The sequence below is a fragment of the Oncorhynchus kisutch genome, linkage group LG8 (assembly GCF_002021735.2).
Source record: "Oncorhynchus kisutch isolate 150728-3 linkage group LG8, Okis_V2, whole genome shotgun sequence".
Taxonomy (NCBI): Eukaryota; Metazoa; Chordata; class Actinopteri; order Salmoniformes; family Salmonidae; genus Oncorhynchus; species Oncorhynchus kisutch.
The window spans coordinates 27693046-27710738 of record NC_034181.2 but is presented as its reverse complement, the minus strand read 5'-3'; the positions used below and the strand labels follow the sequence as shown (position 1 = coordinate 27710738).

At 44.3% G+C, this 17693-nt stretch overlaps 1 protein-coding gene across 1 annotated transcript; it reads right to left on the bottom strand.

The window, feature by feature from the left end:
* Positions 1–3778: 3778 nt before the first annotated feature.
* LOC116374744 (uncharacterized) lies at positions 3779–4992 on the bottom strand. The gene is made up of 3 exons (XM_031829423.1): positions 4831–4992; positions 4005–4542; positions 3779–3789 (listed from the first exon to the last, which is right to left on the bottom strand). Exons 1-3 carry the CDS (start codon positions 4975–4977, stop codon positions 3779–3781), a joined length of 696 nt encoding a protein of 231 aa, XP_031685283.1. The 5' UTR covers positions 4978–4992.
* Positions 4993–17693: the final 12701 nt, after the last annotated feature.

The window sequence follows — 17693 nt, the reverse complement described above, 5'->3', positions numbered from 1 at the left end:
ACTTAAAATAATACATTTACCCAATTTAAAAATTATACTTCCATCCAAAAATAATACATTTCAATCCAACTCAATGAAATGCATTTACCCAACAAAACAATTACAATTCCATTCAAATCAAATTATTTAAATCGGTTTACCCACCACAAAATAATCCAAATTAAAAAAAATTACCGGATTGTGCTAACCCTTTAAGGGCACATCCTGTTAATCCTAACCCTAACCCTTACCCTACCTTTAAGGGCACATCCTGTTAATCCTAACCCTTACCCTACCTTTAAGGGCGCATCCTGTTAATCCTAACCAGTGAACTACTTCAGCACTAAAAAAGCTCCTTTATAGCTTCGTGTTAAGGCTCCCCCAGGTCCTATATGGTGATGTTAACCCCAGTAATGCATCTCATCTCCCCTTCCAACTTCAGCTTCCTCTGCTTCTACTCTTGTGCCTTAGGTGCCTTTCTGCACCACAAACATAACTAGATGTAATAGATTGTCTGTAAGAAATATCTTCTCCTGACACAGCATAACTAATGTGCAATTTTGATGGCTAAAGTATATAACTTTTTATTTTACCTTTATTTAACCAGGTAGGCTATTTGAGAACAAGTTCTCATTTGCAACAGCGACCTGGCCAAGATAAAGCAAAGCAGTTCGACACAAACAACACAGAGTTACACATGGAAAAAACAAACATACAATCAATAATACAGTAGAAAAATCTATATACAGCAAGTGCAAATGAGGTAGGATAAGAGAAGTAAGGCAATAAATAGGCCATGGTGGCGAAGTAATTACAATATAGCAATTAAACACTGGAATGGTAGAATGTGCAGAAGATGAATGTGCAAGTAGAGATACTGGGGTGCAAAGGAGCAAGATAAATAAATAAATACAGTATGGGGATGAGGTAGATTGGATTGGCTAGTTTACAGATGAACTATGTACAGGTGCTGTGAGCTGCTCTGACAGCTGGTGCTTAAAGCTAGTGAGGAAAGTAAGAGTCTCCAGCTTTAGTGATTTTTGCAGTTTGTTCCAGTCATTGGCAGCAGAGAACTGGAAGGAGAGACAGCCAAAGGAAGAATTGGCTTTGGGGGTGACCAGAGAGATATACCTGCTGGAGCGTGCGCTACAGGTGGGTGCTGCTATGTGACCAGTGAGCTGAGATAAGGCAAGGCTTTACCTAGCAAAGACTTATAGATGACATGGAGCCAGTGGGTTTGGCAACGAGTATGAAGCGAGGGCCAGCCAACGAGAGCGTACAGGTCGCAGTGGTGGGTAGTATATGGGGCTTTGGTGACAAAACGGATGGCACTGTGATAGACTGCATCCAATTTGTTGAGTAGAGTGTTGGAGGCTATTTTATAAATGACATCTCCGAAGTCGAGGATCGGTAGGATGGTCAGTTTTACAAGGGTATGTTTGGCAGCATGAGTGAAGGATGCTTTGTTGCGAAATAGGAAGCCGATTCTAGATTTAATTTTGGATTGGAGATGTTTAATATGAGTCTGGAAGTAGAGTTTACAGTCTAACCAGACACCTAGGTATTTGTAGTTGTCCACATATTCTAAGTCAGAACCGTCCAGAGTAGTGATGCTGGATGGGCAGGCAGGTGCACATTTAGTTTTACTTGCATTTAAGAGCAGTTGGAGGCCACGGAAGGAGAGTTGTATGGCATTGATCATCTGGAGGTTAGTTAACAGTGTCCAAAGAAGGGCCAGAGATATACAGAATGGTATGATAACATTGTAGAAACTACTGAACAGAGCTGCTCTACAGTGAGTTGAGATGTTTTCTAAGGAGAATGGGATGACTAGTGTGAGGGCAATTTCTGTTAAACCTTACTAATGCTTGTGTACTAAAATATAATTCTTTAGGTCTAGGGATTGGGCTTGAGATAGTTTCTTTAACAAACTCATATAAAGATAGAAAAGTGTGTGCACATTAACAAGAGGCCTGTTCTAACTGTTTGTGTGTGTAGAATGACCCCATTTCGTCTGGGCACTCAGCCAAGAATATGACAGAAACTGACAGGTACTTCTTAAGTTAACTGGAGACAGAGTAAAGGTTATATGCTGCACACCAGTAACAGAGCTATTGTTCTGTTTGGAGCCTGTTTCTGGGCCAAAGATACATGTTTTGTGGGTGACCTGTACGGCCATATATAATCTGGGCCGACAGTCAAAAGCACTTGCCCAACTTGAACTGTTGAGCTACTGTTAGAGAAAGTATGTCTGGAGTGACTTCCTGTCATTCTGGCGCTTATTGTCCTCACTCAGTTGCGACAGACTGAGGCAACCTTTTCACCCAGTTGTCTCCCCCACACACACATACATAGGGTCACGTGTTTTAGAGATGCTTGCATGGGGTAGCTTGACTATATAAATGATCCTGTGCTCTGTGTACAGGGAGGCTCTCACTCCATCTCACCTGTGGGGGTGGGGCAACCAGCCTCATTATGGTAATATGTTTTCAATAAAAGTAATACCTTGATTGATTATTGATTTTGCCTCTCCTCATTATTAGTTAAAGGTAGAATTTCCACCACACGAGTTAATGAGAGTCCCTTACCACCCCTTTAACAACTTTGCTTTGCACCTGCGGAGTGGAAAAAGTGAAAAGGCTGAACACAACAGAACACTTCCCAAAGTCTGTTAATGATATAACCAAAGCCTCCACACCTTCGTCAGAAACATGGGCCAAAAGTAAAGTGACTACTTCAATAGTCCTTTAAAAGTCCCCTCTGTGTACATAATGTGGGATTTGATGGTACAAACCTCTCCAGTTTGGCTGTCAGCTCCTCCTCAAACTTGCATGCCAAGCAAGCCGTGGTCTGTTCTTTCTACTGTCCCATGCTCCTCTGCACCAGGCACAGTTCCTGGTCTTTGGCTTGCAGCTGCCTGCGCAGGGAAGCAGCCACACCACCTGCCTCGTCTCCACCCTCCCGCACCTGGGCCCGCTGCAGAATACTCAGCTCCTCAATTTGCTCCTGTAGCATCAACATATGACGTGGACAGTTTGTGGACATATGACGTGGACGTGTGTTTGTGTGTGTGTGTGTCTGTCACAAAGATAGTCAGCTCTATACCTGAATGAGTCTCTCCTTCAGTGAGTCCAAGGCCTGCTCTTTCTTTATCCCCATTGGTTCTCTCTAAATACGTAACTTCCGCTCCTAAAGCACACAAATCTGATTCTTAACAGTGTGTGTAACGCAACAAGAATGTAAGCATGTTTCTATGGGCTGTATATCGGTGTGTTTTTGTGTGTATTTAAGTGAGTGTGTCTTCCTGAACACACCTTGTCCCGGCTCAGCTGCTGAGTGCTGCGTCTCTGTGAGTCCAGCTCCTGCTGTGGTCGAATGATTGTCTGCAGAAACTGCTCTTTGAGGGCCTGCAGGGTTTGGAATGCGTGGGCCACCGTAGGACTGCAGCACAGCACCAATATAGAGCACAACAACAAAATATTTGAATACACAGTACTATATACAAATTCATATGCTGATCAAGAATAGTGTGCTTCTATATGAATATGAGAATGTGTATGTGTGAAAGAGTACCTGTGTGGGAGCTGAAGGGAGCAGTGTTCCAGCAGGTGCTGCAGATCCTGACACTACCCCCAGCTCCTGGGCCCAGTGTCGTTCTGCTGCTCTAGCTTGGCTGTGGCCTGCTTGTGGATGTGGCCTGCTTGTGGCTGTGCTCCCCCTTGGCCTTGAGATAGAAGTCTCTCGGCCCCAGCTTTGATGCAACTGTACTGACCTCGCCTTCTGCATGATAGCAGGGTGATCAGGCCGTGGCTTGGGTGGTTAATATTCTTGACAATCTTTTTGGCCTTCCTGTGACATCGGGTGCTGTAGGTGTCCTGGAGGGCAGGTAGTTTGCCCCCGGTGATGCGTTGGGCAGACCGTACCATCCTCTGGAGAGCCCCGAAGTTGCAGTGCAGTTGCCATACCAGGCAGGATGCTCTCAATTGTGCATCTGTAAAGGTTTGTGAGGGTTTTAGGTGCCAAGCCAAATTTCTTCAGCCTTCTGAGGATTTTCATCACACTGTCAGTGTGGGTGGACCATTTCAGATCGTCAGTGATGTGTACGTAGAGGAACTTGAAGCTTTCCACCTGCTCCACTGCGATCCCATCAATGTGGAGAGGGCTGTGCTCCCTCTGCTGTTTTCTGAAGTCCACAATCAGCTCTTTTGTTTTGTTGACGTTGAGTGAGAGGTTATTTTCCTGGCACCACTCACCCAGGGCCCTCACCTCCTCCCTATAGGCTGTCTTGTCATTGTTGGTAATCAGGCCTACTACTGATGAGTCGTCTGTAAACTTGATGATTGAGTTGATGATTAAGTTAAATCTGATGTTTTGTTGGTGACCAGTGATCTTGGTTCTGTTTACTGTAGTTCCACCACTTTGTTTTGAAGAGCCAGGGCATTCCTCTTCTCTCTCACTCTCCAGAGCATCCCGGGCTTGCTCCTCCAGTATCCCACGCTGCACCTGTAAAGCCTCTTCTTTCTCTACCTCCCATTCTTTCTCTACCTCTATGGTGCTGTGTATCTAAGGTAGGAAACAGATACGGTGTTATCCTGTTTGTTTAAGTTTTAGAATACATTTCATCTGACATAGAATAGGAGACACAGGGAGTAGAAACCTATACCAACTGCTGATCCTCAGCATACAGCTCCTTCTCTCGCCTAGCCATAACCCCCTTCTACTCATTAAGATTCTCCTTCAGCTTCCTTCCTTCCCCCCTCCTCCGTTATCTGCAAAGGAAACTGTAAGAATGACCCGGGACTCTCTGTTTCAGAGGTTGGGTTAAAGGACAGGACATCCTGAGATACTGACCTGGATGCAGCTCTGTGTGGACTCAATGTGCTGTGTGTGAGAGATGGCTTGTTTTCTGAAAGCAACTGTTTTCTTTTCCTCAGCTTGCCTATGAGCCTGGACACACACCAGCAAGAAAAACATCAGTGTTTGAATCTGATAGAACATAAAGGAAATACGGGGATCTTTGCAAATTTTCAATAAACCCAGTTGTCGGAGCCTCTCACATGCTGGATGTGTTCCTAACCACTATGCTACCTAAAGCAAACCTCTTCCTTCAACTTCTTCAGCTCTCAATGTTAAAGGAGACAGACATACTGACACTGGTCACTCTCTGAGACTGTGGGGGAGAAGGGAAGGGAGGGGAGATAGGGGATTAAATATTGTAATAATCAAATCATTTTTAGATTGTAATAGAGCTGTCAAGGATGTTCTGTGTTTACATAGAGCAGCCAGCTCCTCCAGATCCCTGACCTCCTGCAGACAGGAGTCCCTCTGCCTCTGCAGCCGAAAACTACAACACACTCAATAAATCACTGTGAATTCAGCCTAATAGTATAGACAATATAGATATATAGTAGGGGAAGTAGGTGTAAAGTACAGTATGGAAACAGTATAAGCTGTTCCTAAGATGATTGTTTGGACATACTGTATCCTTTATCTCTGATTCTAGGTTTTTCTAGATATGCAGTAACAGGGTTGAGTATGTGTGTACCTGGTGCTTTCTGCCTCTGCTTTGATGTCTCTTAGGCTGACCTCCAGACTCCTCTTCTCCATCTGCTCCGCCCCCGCATGCAGCTGCTCCAGCACGGCATGTCGGGACACAGAACACAGCGCATCTTATCGTTAGCTGGTGTCAGGGATACACAGGGGACAGTTCAGTCTCACACAGCGGAGCTCTCCTCAACCTCCAACACAAAGACAAATACACACTGTGACGACCCTCCCACTCTGTCTGCCGAATTATTTCTCTCTGCTCTTGTTTTCCTTAATAGCATATCAGTGGGCGGAGCTGGGAGGGTCGTCAGCAAAATGGGACACACCTAGGCTCGGGTGTGTCCCGGGGATAAATATACCTTTCCCCCATACATCGAGGAGACTGTCTCCACGCATACACACTGTTCAAAATCAAATCAAATCAAATTTATTTATATAGCCCTTCGTACATCAGCTGATATCTCAAAGTGCTGTACAGAAACCCAGCCTAAAACCCCAAACAGCAAGCAATGCAGGTGTAGAAGCACGGTGGCTAGGAAAAACTCCCTAGAAAGGCCAAAACCTAGGAAGAAACCTAGAGAGGAACCAGGCTATGTGGGGTGGCCAGTCCTCTTCTGGCTGTGCCGGGTGGAGATTATAACAGAACATGGCCAAGATGTTCAAATGTTCATAAATGACCAGCATGGTCGTATAATAATAAGGCAGAACAGTTGAAACTGGAGCAGCAGCACGGTCAGATGGACTGGGGACAGCAAGGAGTCATCATGTCAGGTAGTCCTGGGGCATGGTCCTAGGGCTCAGGTCCTCCGAGAGAGAGAAAGAAAGAGAGAATTAGAGAGAGCATATGTGGGGTGGCCAGTCCTCTTCTGGCTGTGCCGGGTGGAGATTATAACAGAACATGGCCAAGATGTTCAAATGTTCATAAATGACCAGCATTGTCGAATAATAATAAGGCAGAACAGTTGAAACTGGAGCAGCAGCACGGCCAGGTGGACTGGGGACAGCAAGGAGTCATCATGTCAGGTCCTGGGGCATGGTCCTAGGGCTCAGGGTCCTCCGAGAGAGAGAAAGAAAGAGAGAAGGAGTGTATTAGAGAACGCACACTTAGATTCACACAGGACACCGAATAGGACAGGAGAAGTACTCCAGATATAACAAACTGACCCTAGCCCCCCGACACATAAACTACTGCAGCATAAATACTGGAGGCTGAGACAGGAGGGGTCAGGAGACACTGTGGCCCCATCCGAGAAAACCCCCGGACAGGGCCAAACAGGAAGGATATAACCCCACCCACTTTGCCGAAGCACAGCCCCCACACCACTAGAGGGATATCTTCAACCACCAACTTACCATCCTGAGACAAGGCTGAGTATAGCCCACAAAGATCTCCGCCATGGCACAACCCAAGGGGGGGGGGCAACCCAGACAGAATGACCACATCAGTGAATCAACCCACTCAGGTGACACACCCCTTCCAGGGACGGCATGAGAGAGCCCCAGTAAGCCAGTGACTCAGCCCCTGTAATAGGGTTAGAGGCAGAGTATCCCAGTGGAAAGAGGGGAACCGGCCAGGCAGAGACAGCAAGGGCGGTTCGTTGCTCCAGAGCCTTTCCGTTCACCTTCCCACTCCTGGGCCAGACTACACTCAATCATATGACCCACTGAAGAGATGAGTCTTCAGTAAAGACTTAAAGGTTGAGACCGAGTTTGCGTCTCTGACATGGGTAGGCAGACCATTCCATAAAAATGGAGCTCTATAGGAGAAAGCCCTGCCTCCAGCTGTTTGCTTAGAAATTCTAGGGACAATTAGGAGGCCTGCGTCTTGTGACCGTAGCGTACGTGTAGGTATGTACGGCAGGACCAAATCAGAGAGATAGGTAGATGTGTTGTTTTTTGTTGTGGCATTTTGGGACTTCTTTGTGTTTGTTTAGGCACCTCTTCACCCCTCATTATCACCATCTATGTAAACATCCACCCACTTACACTACTGACTACAAACACCATTGTTACTTGTACATAGTTTAATTTATTTAATAAATATATTTGTATTTCTTTATCTCCGTGTTGTCTCCCTCTTTGTTACGGTCTACAAGCCGGTTCGTAACAACACATACTACACAAAAGAACACACAAAACACAAACACGATGAGCAAGATTCATGGATGCCATTAAAAGTAAGATGTTCCATTTACAAAATGCCCTACACACATAGATAGAGCAGAGTGAAATGAGCAGAGTGAAAATCTCACCTGTCTGAGGGTAGCCAGCTCCTCCATCTTCAGCCAGTCTGACCTCACCTGCCCCAGGCAACACCCAGGCCTCTGCTGTGTGGAATCAAGGGTTTGAGAGAGAGAGCATCAGGAGGCCTGTGATTGCACATCTCCATTGGAGAATAACTACCCATTAGGAGTGAACAACGGTTAACAAGCATAAGATTCAATGGACATGTCCCCACACTATCTTACACAGGAGTTATCTTTGGTTAATGTGTAATCTGTTTAGTCTTTGGTTAATGCCTAGTTAAATAAAGGTTCAATAAAAAAACTATTACAAAAAATCTCCCACCACACACATCCCTCTGTGGCCTTGTTAGTGCTGCATCTCCTCCAGCGGACACAACCCTCATCCGAGTCCTTATCATCCTCACTCACAAAGAGCACATACCTGCTGACAGATCCAATACAGATATAAAACAAGAGGTGGCTCGTGGCCAGAGACTATATTGGAGACACAGTATGTCACTTAATTCTGATTCAGTGAAGGCTGCCTAGGAGTGTCTCTTCTGCTATGGCGTGCTTTACGGAGGAGTAGACTTCCACAGGTCACATGCCCCTGGCTAGCTCTCAGCATTTCACAAGCACAGAACAAACAAAGAAATAACATTTACTTTCACATTGGGTTATTAGTTAGTGTTGGTGGCATATTATTTTATAATCAGATGGTCACGCCTGGACCTGGAAGCTTTATATGGTGTGTACTTGGCTCCTGTGTGGGTCGTCACTCTGGTTAGTGTAGAGGCCATGTGAGAACCCCTATACCAACATTGCTGCTGCTGGAAGACCAGGGACTGACACTGGAACCAGTAGGAAAAGGCAGAAGCATCAGTGTCATCATGGAGGAACAAAATAAGTGAGAGCTCTTACAGTATAACAGTAACTTCTATGACTACTGTCCCCTTTACCCTCAGATGACTACCCCAAACTCTGACACTAGACCCACTGCATGAGGATTTCAGCCCTCTCACCTGTGGCTGTCTGGTAAAACACAAAGGACTGTGAGCATGATTATATTGACAGCTGTGTATCACCCCCTGGTGGAGTCACTAGATACCGTAGTGTCTGCTGTCCTTTCAGCCTCTTCCTGTCTATAGGGCTGTCCCAGGCTGTTATTCCTGTCTCTGGCCAGTCTTTGTATAGTCCTGTCTGGCAGCCCCACCGCCACCATCTCAGTGCAAAGTCCTCGGTGCAGACACTGTCTAAAGGGGGGCACAGCTCTACTGCTAACCCTCCTCCTCCACAGGCATCAACCCCCAACAGCCTCTCCAGCGACACTGCTCCCTACACCCTCCTCTTCATCTTTCATCACTTCCACTGTCCTTTGCTCCTCTTCCTCCCAATCAGCGGGTTCCACCTGGCCTCCTGAGTTCTTCTCTGAGGCAAGAGGAGAGGTGAGAGACAGACTAAACCAAGGTCCAGGTCAGAGGAGGGGAGATGCTTGGCCAGGTGGGTACAGTCAGGAGGGTAAGGGTAAAGGAGTCTATGTAAATGACAGTGAGTTCTAATATCCAGTGGTCCTTTTTCTGAGGGTTCTCTCCATAATGGTAACACTGTGGAGTTGGTTGCTCAGTTCTGGCACATTATTCTTGAACAATCCATTATCCTCACACTCTAAAAGGGATCACGTTATAATGTATGTAAGGACTGGATTAAGACAAGTTGAAGAGGACAATGTGTGTAGCATTTCTCACCTGAAGAAAGGTCCTTGGTCTCAGAGCGTACCAAGTCAAGACAAGAGATGGGGGTGTCGTAAGTACCACTCAAGATGTGCCGTGTTAAAATACAAATCAAATGCATTTTATAAAGCGCTTTTTACATCAGCAGTAGTCATAAAGTGTTTTTCAGATACCCAGCCTGAAACCCCAAAGAGCAAGCAATGCAGATGTTGAAGCACAGTGGCTATGAGAAACTCCCTTGAAAGGCAGGTAAAGATGAAACCTAGAGGAACCAGGCTCTGGGGGGTGGCCAGTTCTCTTCTGGCTGTGCCGGGTGGAGAGTATAACAGTATATGGCTATTCAGGCCAGATCGTTCTTAAGACAACTACAGACAACAACATGCCTGTTTTGATGCAATCATGTTTTCTGGAGATACCCTCAATCCCATTGCTATGGCTCCACACCGGTGAACATTTAGCTACTCAAGTGGGTTCATAACAGTATAACTTTGTAGATAAACAAAAAGAAGATGAACCCTGAGGATGGAAGCAACACACTGACCTGCAGGCGGCTCAGCTGGGCATTTTAACCTTTATTTAACTAGGCAAGTCAGTTAAGAACAAATTCATATTTACAATGGCGGCCTACCCCGGCCAAATCCGGACGACGCTGGGCCAATTGTGCGCTGCCCTATGAGACTCCCAATCACGGCCGGATGTGATATAGCCTAGATTCGAACCAGGGACTGTAGTGACGCCTTGTACACTGAGATGCAGTGACTTAGAAAGGCTGCACCACTCGGGAGCCCAATCTATGGCATCTAGGAGGAGGTCACAGTGATCCTGTGGCAGAGGGGCATTGCTGTCTATACCAGGTCTGGGTGAACAGAGAGTATATAGGGAACAGGAAGAGAAAAAGTCCAGAGAGAAAAGAACGAGTAGGAAGAAAGACTGATTGAAGTATCTATCTAAACTGATTGAAGTATCTATGGTCTTAGATAGGACATAATCTGACAAGTATAAAGAGGCTCATTCTTCAGCATCTCATTCTGCCCCTTCATGACTGCCATCGGCAACTTCCTGTGAAACACGTCACACACTCACAAATAGACACAACATTCTCTAATACCAAACAGCAAAGTGAGGTCAGTGGTGGTGAGTGGGGGTTGTTGTTGATCATAGGTTGCCCTGGAAATAAAACCTTTGCCAAGGGGCCTTCAGGCTGCTGATCTTCCTTTCAAAAAGTAGTCAATTGATTATGGTGCCACTATGGCCAGCTCATATGCAAATCTACACTTTGTAGTTCACAGTGATTGTGGAATTCCTTCCATTGAAGACTGAGTAGGAAAGCTGTCCATTAGGCTTACAATTTGGAAACACCATTTCAAATTTCCAATGTTTTCAGAAAAATGATTAACCAGCTCTGAGTACATAGGATGCTGGTTCCATTCAAATTCACACACTCTCATGAAAACTCAATGCATGGGTGCATTTGATTTGAAAATTGCACATAATGCGCAAATAAGACTATCATTTGACTTATACAATATCCGATATCTATACGTTTCACATTTACACTACACAGCCGGTAGTCCATGTCGTCAAAACAGAAGCAGCATATTTGGTTTCCTCTCATTGTTTTAATTTAATCATAAATCCACACCTGCAATCCCAAACACGAATGAAACAAGACTAACTTTCTGGATGGTATGAAACAAAGTTGGTAGCTATGTTCTACACCTGCATTGCTTGCTGTTTGGGGTTTTAGGCTGGGTTTCTGTACAGCACTTTGAGATATCAGCTGATGTACGAAGGGCTATATAAATACATTTGATTTGATTTGAAAATGCTCATCCAGAAGCGGTGCTCCTAGTGGCTGGGGACTTAAATGCAGGCAAACTTTACCTTATTTCTATCAGTATGTCACATGTGCAACCAGAGGAAAAACAAACTCTAAACCACCTTTACTCCACACACCAAGACACATGCAAAGCTCTCCCTCGCCCTCCATTTGGCAAATCTGACCATAATTATATCCTCCTTATTCCTGCTTACAAGCAAAACCTAAAGCAGGAAGTACCAGTGACTCGCTCAATAGGGATGTTGTCAGATGATGCGCATGCTACGCTACAGGACTGTTTTGCTAGTCCAGACTGGAATATGTTAGTACAGACTGGAATATGAGTATACCAGCTCAGTCACCGGTGTTGGGATTTGTTCCTTGTCAATCATTTGCTTATTGGTGAAATGAGCATTCAGACAATGTCTTTAAGTAAATCAATCATTAATTTATTAATGCAATTGCAGGCAGAAGTTGACAACGGCAACATAGCACGCAGGTTTCCGAGTAAGTTCTGCCAAATAGGAAAGGGTCCAAGTTGCTTTATTATGCTTGCAGTCAACCCCTAGTGTCACTGCCCACGTCAACACCATCTACTCATGAGACCAAGCCCATGCATACACAGCTATACAAACGATAGTTCCAGTGTTATCTAAAGGCTCAGCAGTAAATGTCCACTCCCCAAGTTGATTTATAGTGGTATGTCTGACTAGTCTCTTATCTCTTTCACTCCCCTGCAGAGTTCTGTGTCTATGAATCTCTTTTAGCCTTAAGGCACTTTCTCACAGACACCCTGTTTTGACTGCAATAACTCACACATCTCTCAGACCTTTTCTTTATAAGAGGCAGAGACTAGAAAAGAATAGTGGAGCAATATTAAACCTTATAATGAATATATATATTGTTCATCTGTAGTCTAGGACCCCATACATGTAGTGGGGGAAGGGTCTTATAGCCCTTCCCCTTCTATTAATACAACATAAGCATAATCAATTATTATAATACATCAAACATTTGGTGCAGCCCCTATCATGACCCCAAGGTGAACCCCGTCACCGGCTTCATCAATAAGTGCATCGACGTCATTGTCCCCACAATGACCGTGCGTGCATATCCCAACCAGAAGCCATGGACTACAGGCAAGAAGGGCTAAGATTGAATCCTCCTACACCGGCTCCGATGCTCGTTGGATGTGGCAGAGCTTGCAAACTATTACGGACTACAAAGGGAAACCTAGATGCAAGCTGCCCAGTGACGCAAGCCTACCAGATGAGCTAAATTCATTTTATGGTCGTTTTGAGACAACACTGAAGCATGCATGAGAGCACCAGCTGTTCAGGACGACTGTGTGATCACACTCTCTGTAGCCCATGTGAGCAAGACCTTAAAAAAAGGTCAACATTCACAAAGCCGCGGGACCAGACGGTTTACGAGGACATGTACTCAAAGCATGCGCAGACCAAATGACAAGTGTCTTCACTGACATTTTCAACTTCTTCCTGACTGAGTCTGTAATCCTACATGTTTCAAGCAGACCACCATAGTCCCTGTGTCCAAGAAAGCGAAGCTAATCTGCCTAAATGATTACCGCCCTGTAGCACTCATATCTGTAGCCATGAAGTGCTTTGAAAGGCTAGTCATGGCTCACAACAACACCATCATCCCGGAAACCCTAGACCCACTCCAATTCACATACCACCCCAACAGATCCACAGATGACGCAATATCAATCACACTCCACACGGCCCTTTCCCACCTAGAAAAAAGGAACACCTATGTGAAAATGCTGTTCATTGACTACAGCTCAGCATTCAACACCATAGTGCCTACAAAGCTCATCACTAAGCTAAGGACCCTGGGACTAAACACCTCCCTCTGCAACTGGATCCTGGACTTCATGACGGACCGCCGTTGGTAAGGGTAGGCAACAACACATCTGCCACACTGATCCTCAACACTGGGGCCCCTCAGGGGTGCGTGCTTAGGCCCCTCCTGTACTCCCTGTTCACCCATGATTGCGTGGCCAAACACAACTCCAACACCATCATTAAGTTTGCTGATGACACAATAGTGTTAGGTCTGATCACAGACAACGACGAGACAGCCTATAGGGAGGTCAGAGACCTGACAATGTGTTGCCAGGACAACAACCTTTTCCTCAATGTGAGCAAGACAAAGGAGCTGATCATGGACTACAGGAAAAGGCTTTCCTTGGTGTCCACATCACCAACGAACTATCATGGTCCAAACACACCAAGACAGTCGTGAAGAGGGCACAACAACACCTTTTCCCCGTCGGGGACTGAAAAGATTTGGCATGGGTCCCCAGATCCTCAAAGTTCTACAGCTGCACCATCGAGAGCATCCTGACCGGTTGCATCACCGCCTGGTATGGAATCTTCTCGGAATCTGACCCGTAAGGCACTACAGAGGGTAGTGCATACGGCCCAGAACATCACTGGGGCCAAGCTTCCTGCCATCCAGGACCTATATACAAGGCGGTGTTAGAGGAAGGCCCAAAGAATTGTCAAAGACTCCAGTCACCCAAGTCATAGACTGCTCTCTCTCCTATCGCATGGCAAGTGGTACTGGAGTGCCAAGTCTAGCACCAAATGGCTCCTTAACAGCTTCTACCCCCAAGCCATAAGACTGCTGAACAGTGAATCAAATGGCCACCCTGACTGTCTACATTGACACACCCCCACCCCCCTTTGTTTATACACTGCTGCTACTCGCCGTTTATTATCTATGCATAGTCGCTTCACCCCCACCTACATGTACAAATGACCTCAACTAACCTGTACCCCCGCACACTGACTCGGTACCGGTACCCCCTGTATACAGCCTCGTTATTATTTTATTGTGTTATTTTATTTTTTCTCTCATTTATTTAGTGAATATTTTCTTAACTCTATTTTTTTAACTGAATTGTTGGTTAAGGGTAAGGTCTAAACCTGTTGAATTCTGCACAAATTTGATTTTGATTCCATAATGTCTTCTTGGCATGTCTCTAATGTAAGACTAGACTGGTGATTGTGTGTTGCAACCCTCACCTTCAATTTCTCATGTCTCTTCTACCCACATTTTCTGAAATCAAAAATTTTCTCAGTAGTGTTCACCTTTGCAAAAACGACTCCTACTCCCCACATTTTAAGCTCAAAATGAGTAGAAGGCCACACACAGATCAAATTGAACAGACACACATCCAGTTAACAGAAACAACTTTATCATCTCCTTTTTGTCATTGTGTCTTTCCTTTAAAGACAATGTCACATGTGTAGAAATGAAGGGAGAAGAAACACAATTAAAAAGGAACACCAACCCCAATTGGAAACACTGGAGTTACACCTGAACACAGGTGCACATGTGTCCGTGTGTCGAATATGTGTGTGAGAGTGAGGTTGAAGTGAGAATGGTAAAAGGCAGGACCCCTGCTCACGTCTGTCCTTCCACCCACCCCTTCAGTACCAGGGATCAAGTGATTTAGGTCACACAAGCTCTTAGTGTATTAGAACAAGGCCAAACAGCACAGAGTCCACAGACCAGCAGGGTTTCATTCAGATGAGGTATCTCCTGATCTTCATTACAATACTCCTGCCACAGAGCAGCACACAACAAAAGACACATGTACAGTATCAGTCAAAGGTTTGGACAAACCTTTTTTTTTTTTTTACCTACTAAGTTGGCTGCTTTTCATTCACTCTACGGTCTATCTCATCTCAAACCATCTCAATTGGGTTGAGGTTGGGTGATTGTGGAGGCCAGGTCATCTGATGGAGCACTCCATCACTCTCCTTTATGGTCAAATAGCCCTTACACAGCCTAGAGGTGTGTTGGGTCATTGTCCTTTTGATAACAAGTGATAGCCTCACTAAGCGCAAACCAGATGGGATGGCGTATCGCTGCAGAATGCTGTGGTAGCCATGCTGGTTAAGTGTGCCTTGAATTCTAAATAAATCACAGACAGTGTCTCCTCTGAACAGTTGATGTTGAGATCTGTCTGTTACTTGAACTCTGTGAAGCATTTATTTGGGCTACAATTTCTGAGGCTGGTAACACTAATGAACTTAACTTTTAATAAAGCACACCTGTTAATTGAAATGCATTCCAGGTGACTACCTCATGAAGCTGGTTTAGAGCATGCAAAGAGTGTGCAAAGCTGTCATCAAGGCCAAAGGAATTTGTTTAGCACATTTTTGGTTACTACATGATTCCATACATGTACAGTTATTTCATACTTTTTTTTCAACATTGTTGAATAAAAGTATAAATGAAGTAAAACCCTTGAATGAGTAGGTGTGTCCAAACTATTGACTGGTGCTGTACATCTTAGATATACACACATTTTATTGCACATACATACAAATAGTCTGTAAATGAAAGACAAAAAATACAACAAAAACAAAGCATTGATATTAAAGATAAATCAAAACATTATGGATTATGTGTTGTTGGAAGAAGTGTCTTTCATTAGGAAGGCAGGCAAATAGTATTTTAGGCTTCAGTACCATCTGCACTGACACTTCAGTGGTTCCGTTTTTCCTTTCTGCACAGAGCAGAGATGACCATCTTTTATAACCCAATTTTTCATTATTTTTTAAATTTTATTTAACCTTTTATTTAACTAGGCAAGTCAGTTAAAAACAAATTCTTATTTACAATAACGGTCTGCCGGGGAACAGTGGGTTAACTGCCTTGTTCAGGGGCAGAACGACAGATTTTTACCTTGTCAGCTCAGGGATTCGATCCAGCAACTTTTCAGTTACTGTCCCAACACTCTAACCACTAGGCTACCTGCCATGAATGAATACGTCATCTAATCAGTCTCGTACACGTGCTGGCTATCAACACACAAACACATTTTTGAGATCACGTCATTTAGATATTCAAAATAAATGGATTAAAATGTATGATGTGTTTATATTATCATTCAAACTATATGTATATTAATATATAAAAATCATTATGTTTCAAACCCAATATATTCAACTAAATCTATAAGGAGTTGATCATTGAGAAAAAACAGTAATACTTGACCTGCACATCCTATACTTTCTTCCCCAAATTTCAATACTGTTTGTCACCCAGTAATACTGTACATGACAGTATAGTATTATCTATACAATGACACATTTACAATACAGCAAAACGAAAACCCCTTACTGGGATTGTGTCCAGTTTAGTTCAATCCAATGTGGGGAACCATGTCATCCTATTTTACACCTTGATTTGTTCCACTAATAATGTACTGTTCTCGCCAATGTGGTCAGTACTTATACATGTGCTTGTCTGCATGTGTGTGTGTATGTGTTACAGTTATGTGACTAATGTATGAGTGCCTGTGTGTCTGCTGAAAGGTTATGGGTACAGAGTGGATAGACTGGAACCAAACATAAATAGTGCAGAAAATGAAGGCTGTTGTTCAGGGGGGTTAAAGAGAATAAGTGCCTGGACAGAATGTGCTTGTAACAATCACTAGTCACTAATTCTCTAAACCTTTTAGGCTTGATATTACAGGCTTCAGGTGGAGGAGGGTAGTTTAACTGAAAAACAGTTGGGAACATGAAAAAACATTTTAAAACGTATGTACTTACTACTCACTCTGTAAGCGCTCTGGATAAGAGCATCTGCTAAATTACGAAAATGTAATTGGGGTAGAATTTCATTCAGCACTTGACAGTTTCTATACTGAACAAAAATATAAATGCAGCACGTAACATTTTCAACGTTATAGTTCATATAAGGAAATGAGTCAATTGAAATAAATGATTTAGGCCCTAAACTATGGATTTCACATGACTGGGCAGGGGCGCAACTATGGGTAGGCCTGGCAAGGTATAAGCCCACCCACTTGGGAGCCAGGCCCAGCCAATCAGAACGAGTTTTTCCCCACAAAAATGGCTTTATTACAGACAGAAATACTCCTCAGTTTCATCAGCTGTCTGGGTGGCTTGTCCCAGATGATCCCTCAGGTAAAGAAGCCAGATGTGGAGGTCCTGGGCTGGCGTGGTTTGCGGTTGTGAGGCTGGTTGGACATACTGCCAAATTCTCTAAAACGAGGTTGAGGCGGCTTATGGTAGAGAAATTAACATTAAATCCTCTGGCAACAGTTATGGTGGACATTCCTGCAGTCAGCATGCCAATTGCATGCACGCTCAAAACTTGAGACATCTGTGGCATTGTGCTGTGTGACAAAACTGCACATTTTAGAGTGGCCTTTTATTGTCCCCAGAACAAGGTGCACCTGTATAATGATCATGCTGTTTAATCAGCATCTTGTTATGTCACACCTATCAGGTGGATGGATTTACTTGGCAAAGGAGAAATGCTCACTAACAGAGATGTAAATAAATTTGTGCACAACATTTTTGAGAAATACGCTTTTTGTGCGTA

Coding starts and splice junctions, on each gene's coding strand:
- LOC116374744 (XM_031829423.1), bottom strand. CDS start 4,977: ATGTTCTATCAGATTCAAACACTGATGTTTTTCTTGCTGGTGTGTGTC. Junction 4,543..4,830: donor CCACACAGAGCTGCATCCAG/GTCAGTATCTCA, acceptor TTCCTACCTTAG/ATACACAGCACCATAGAGGT.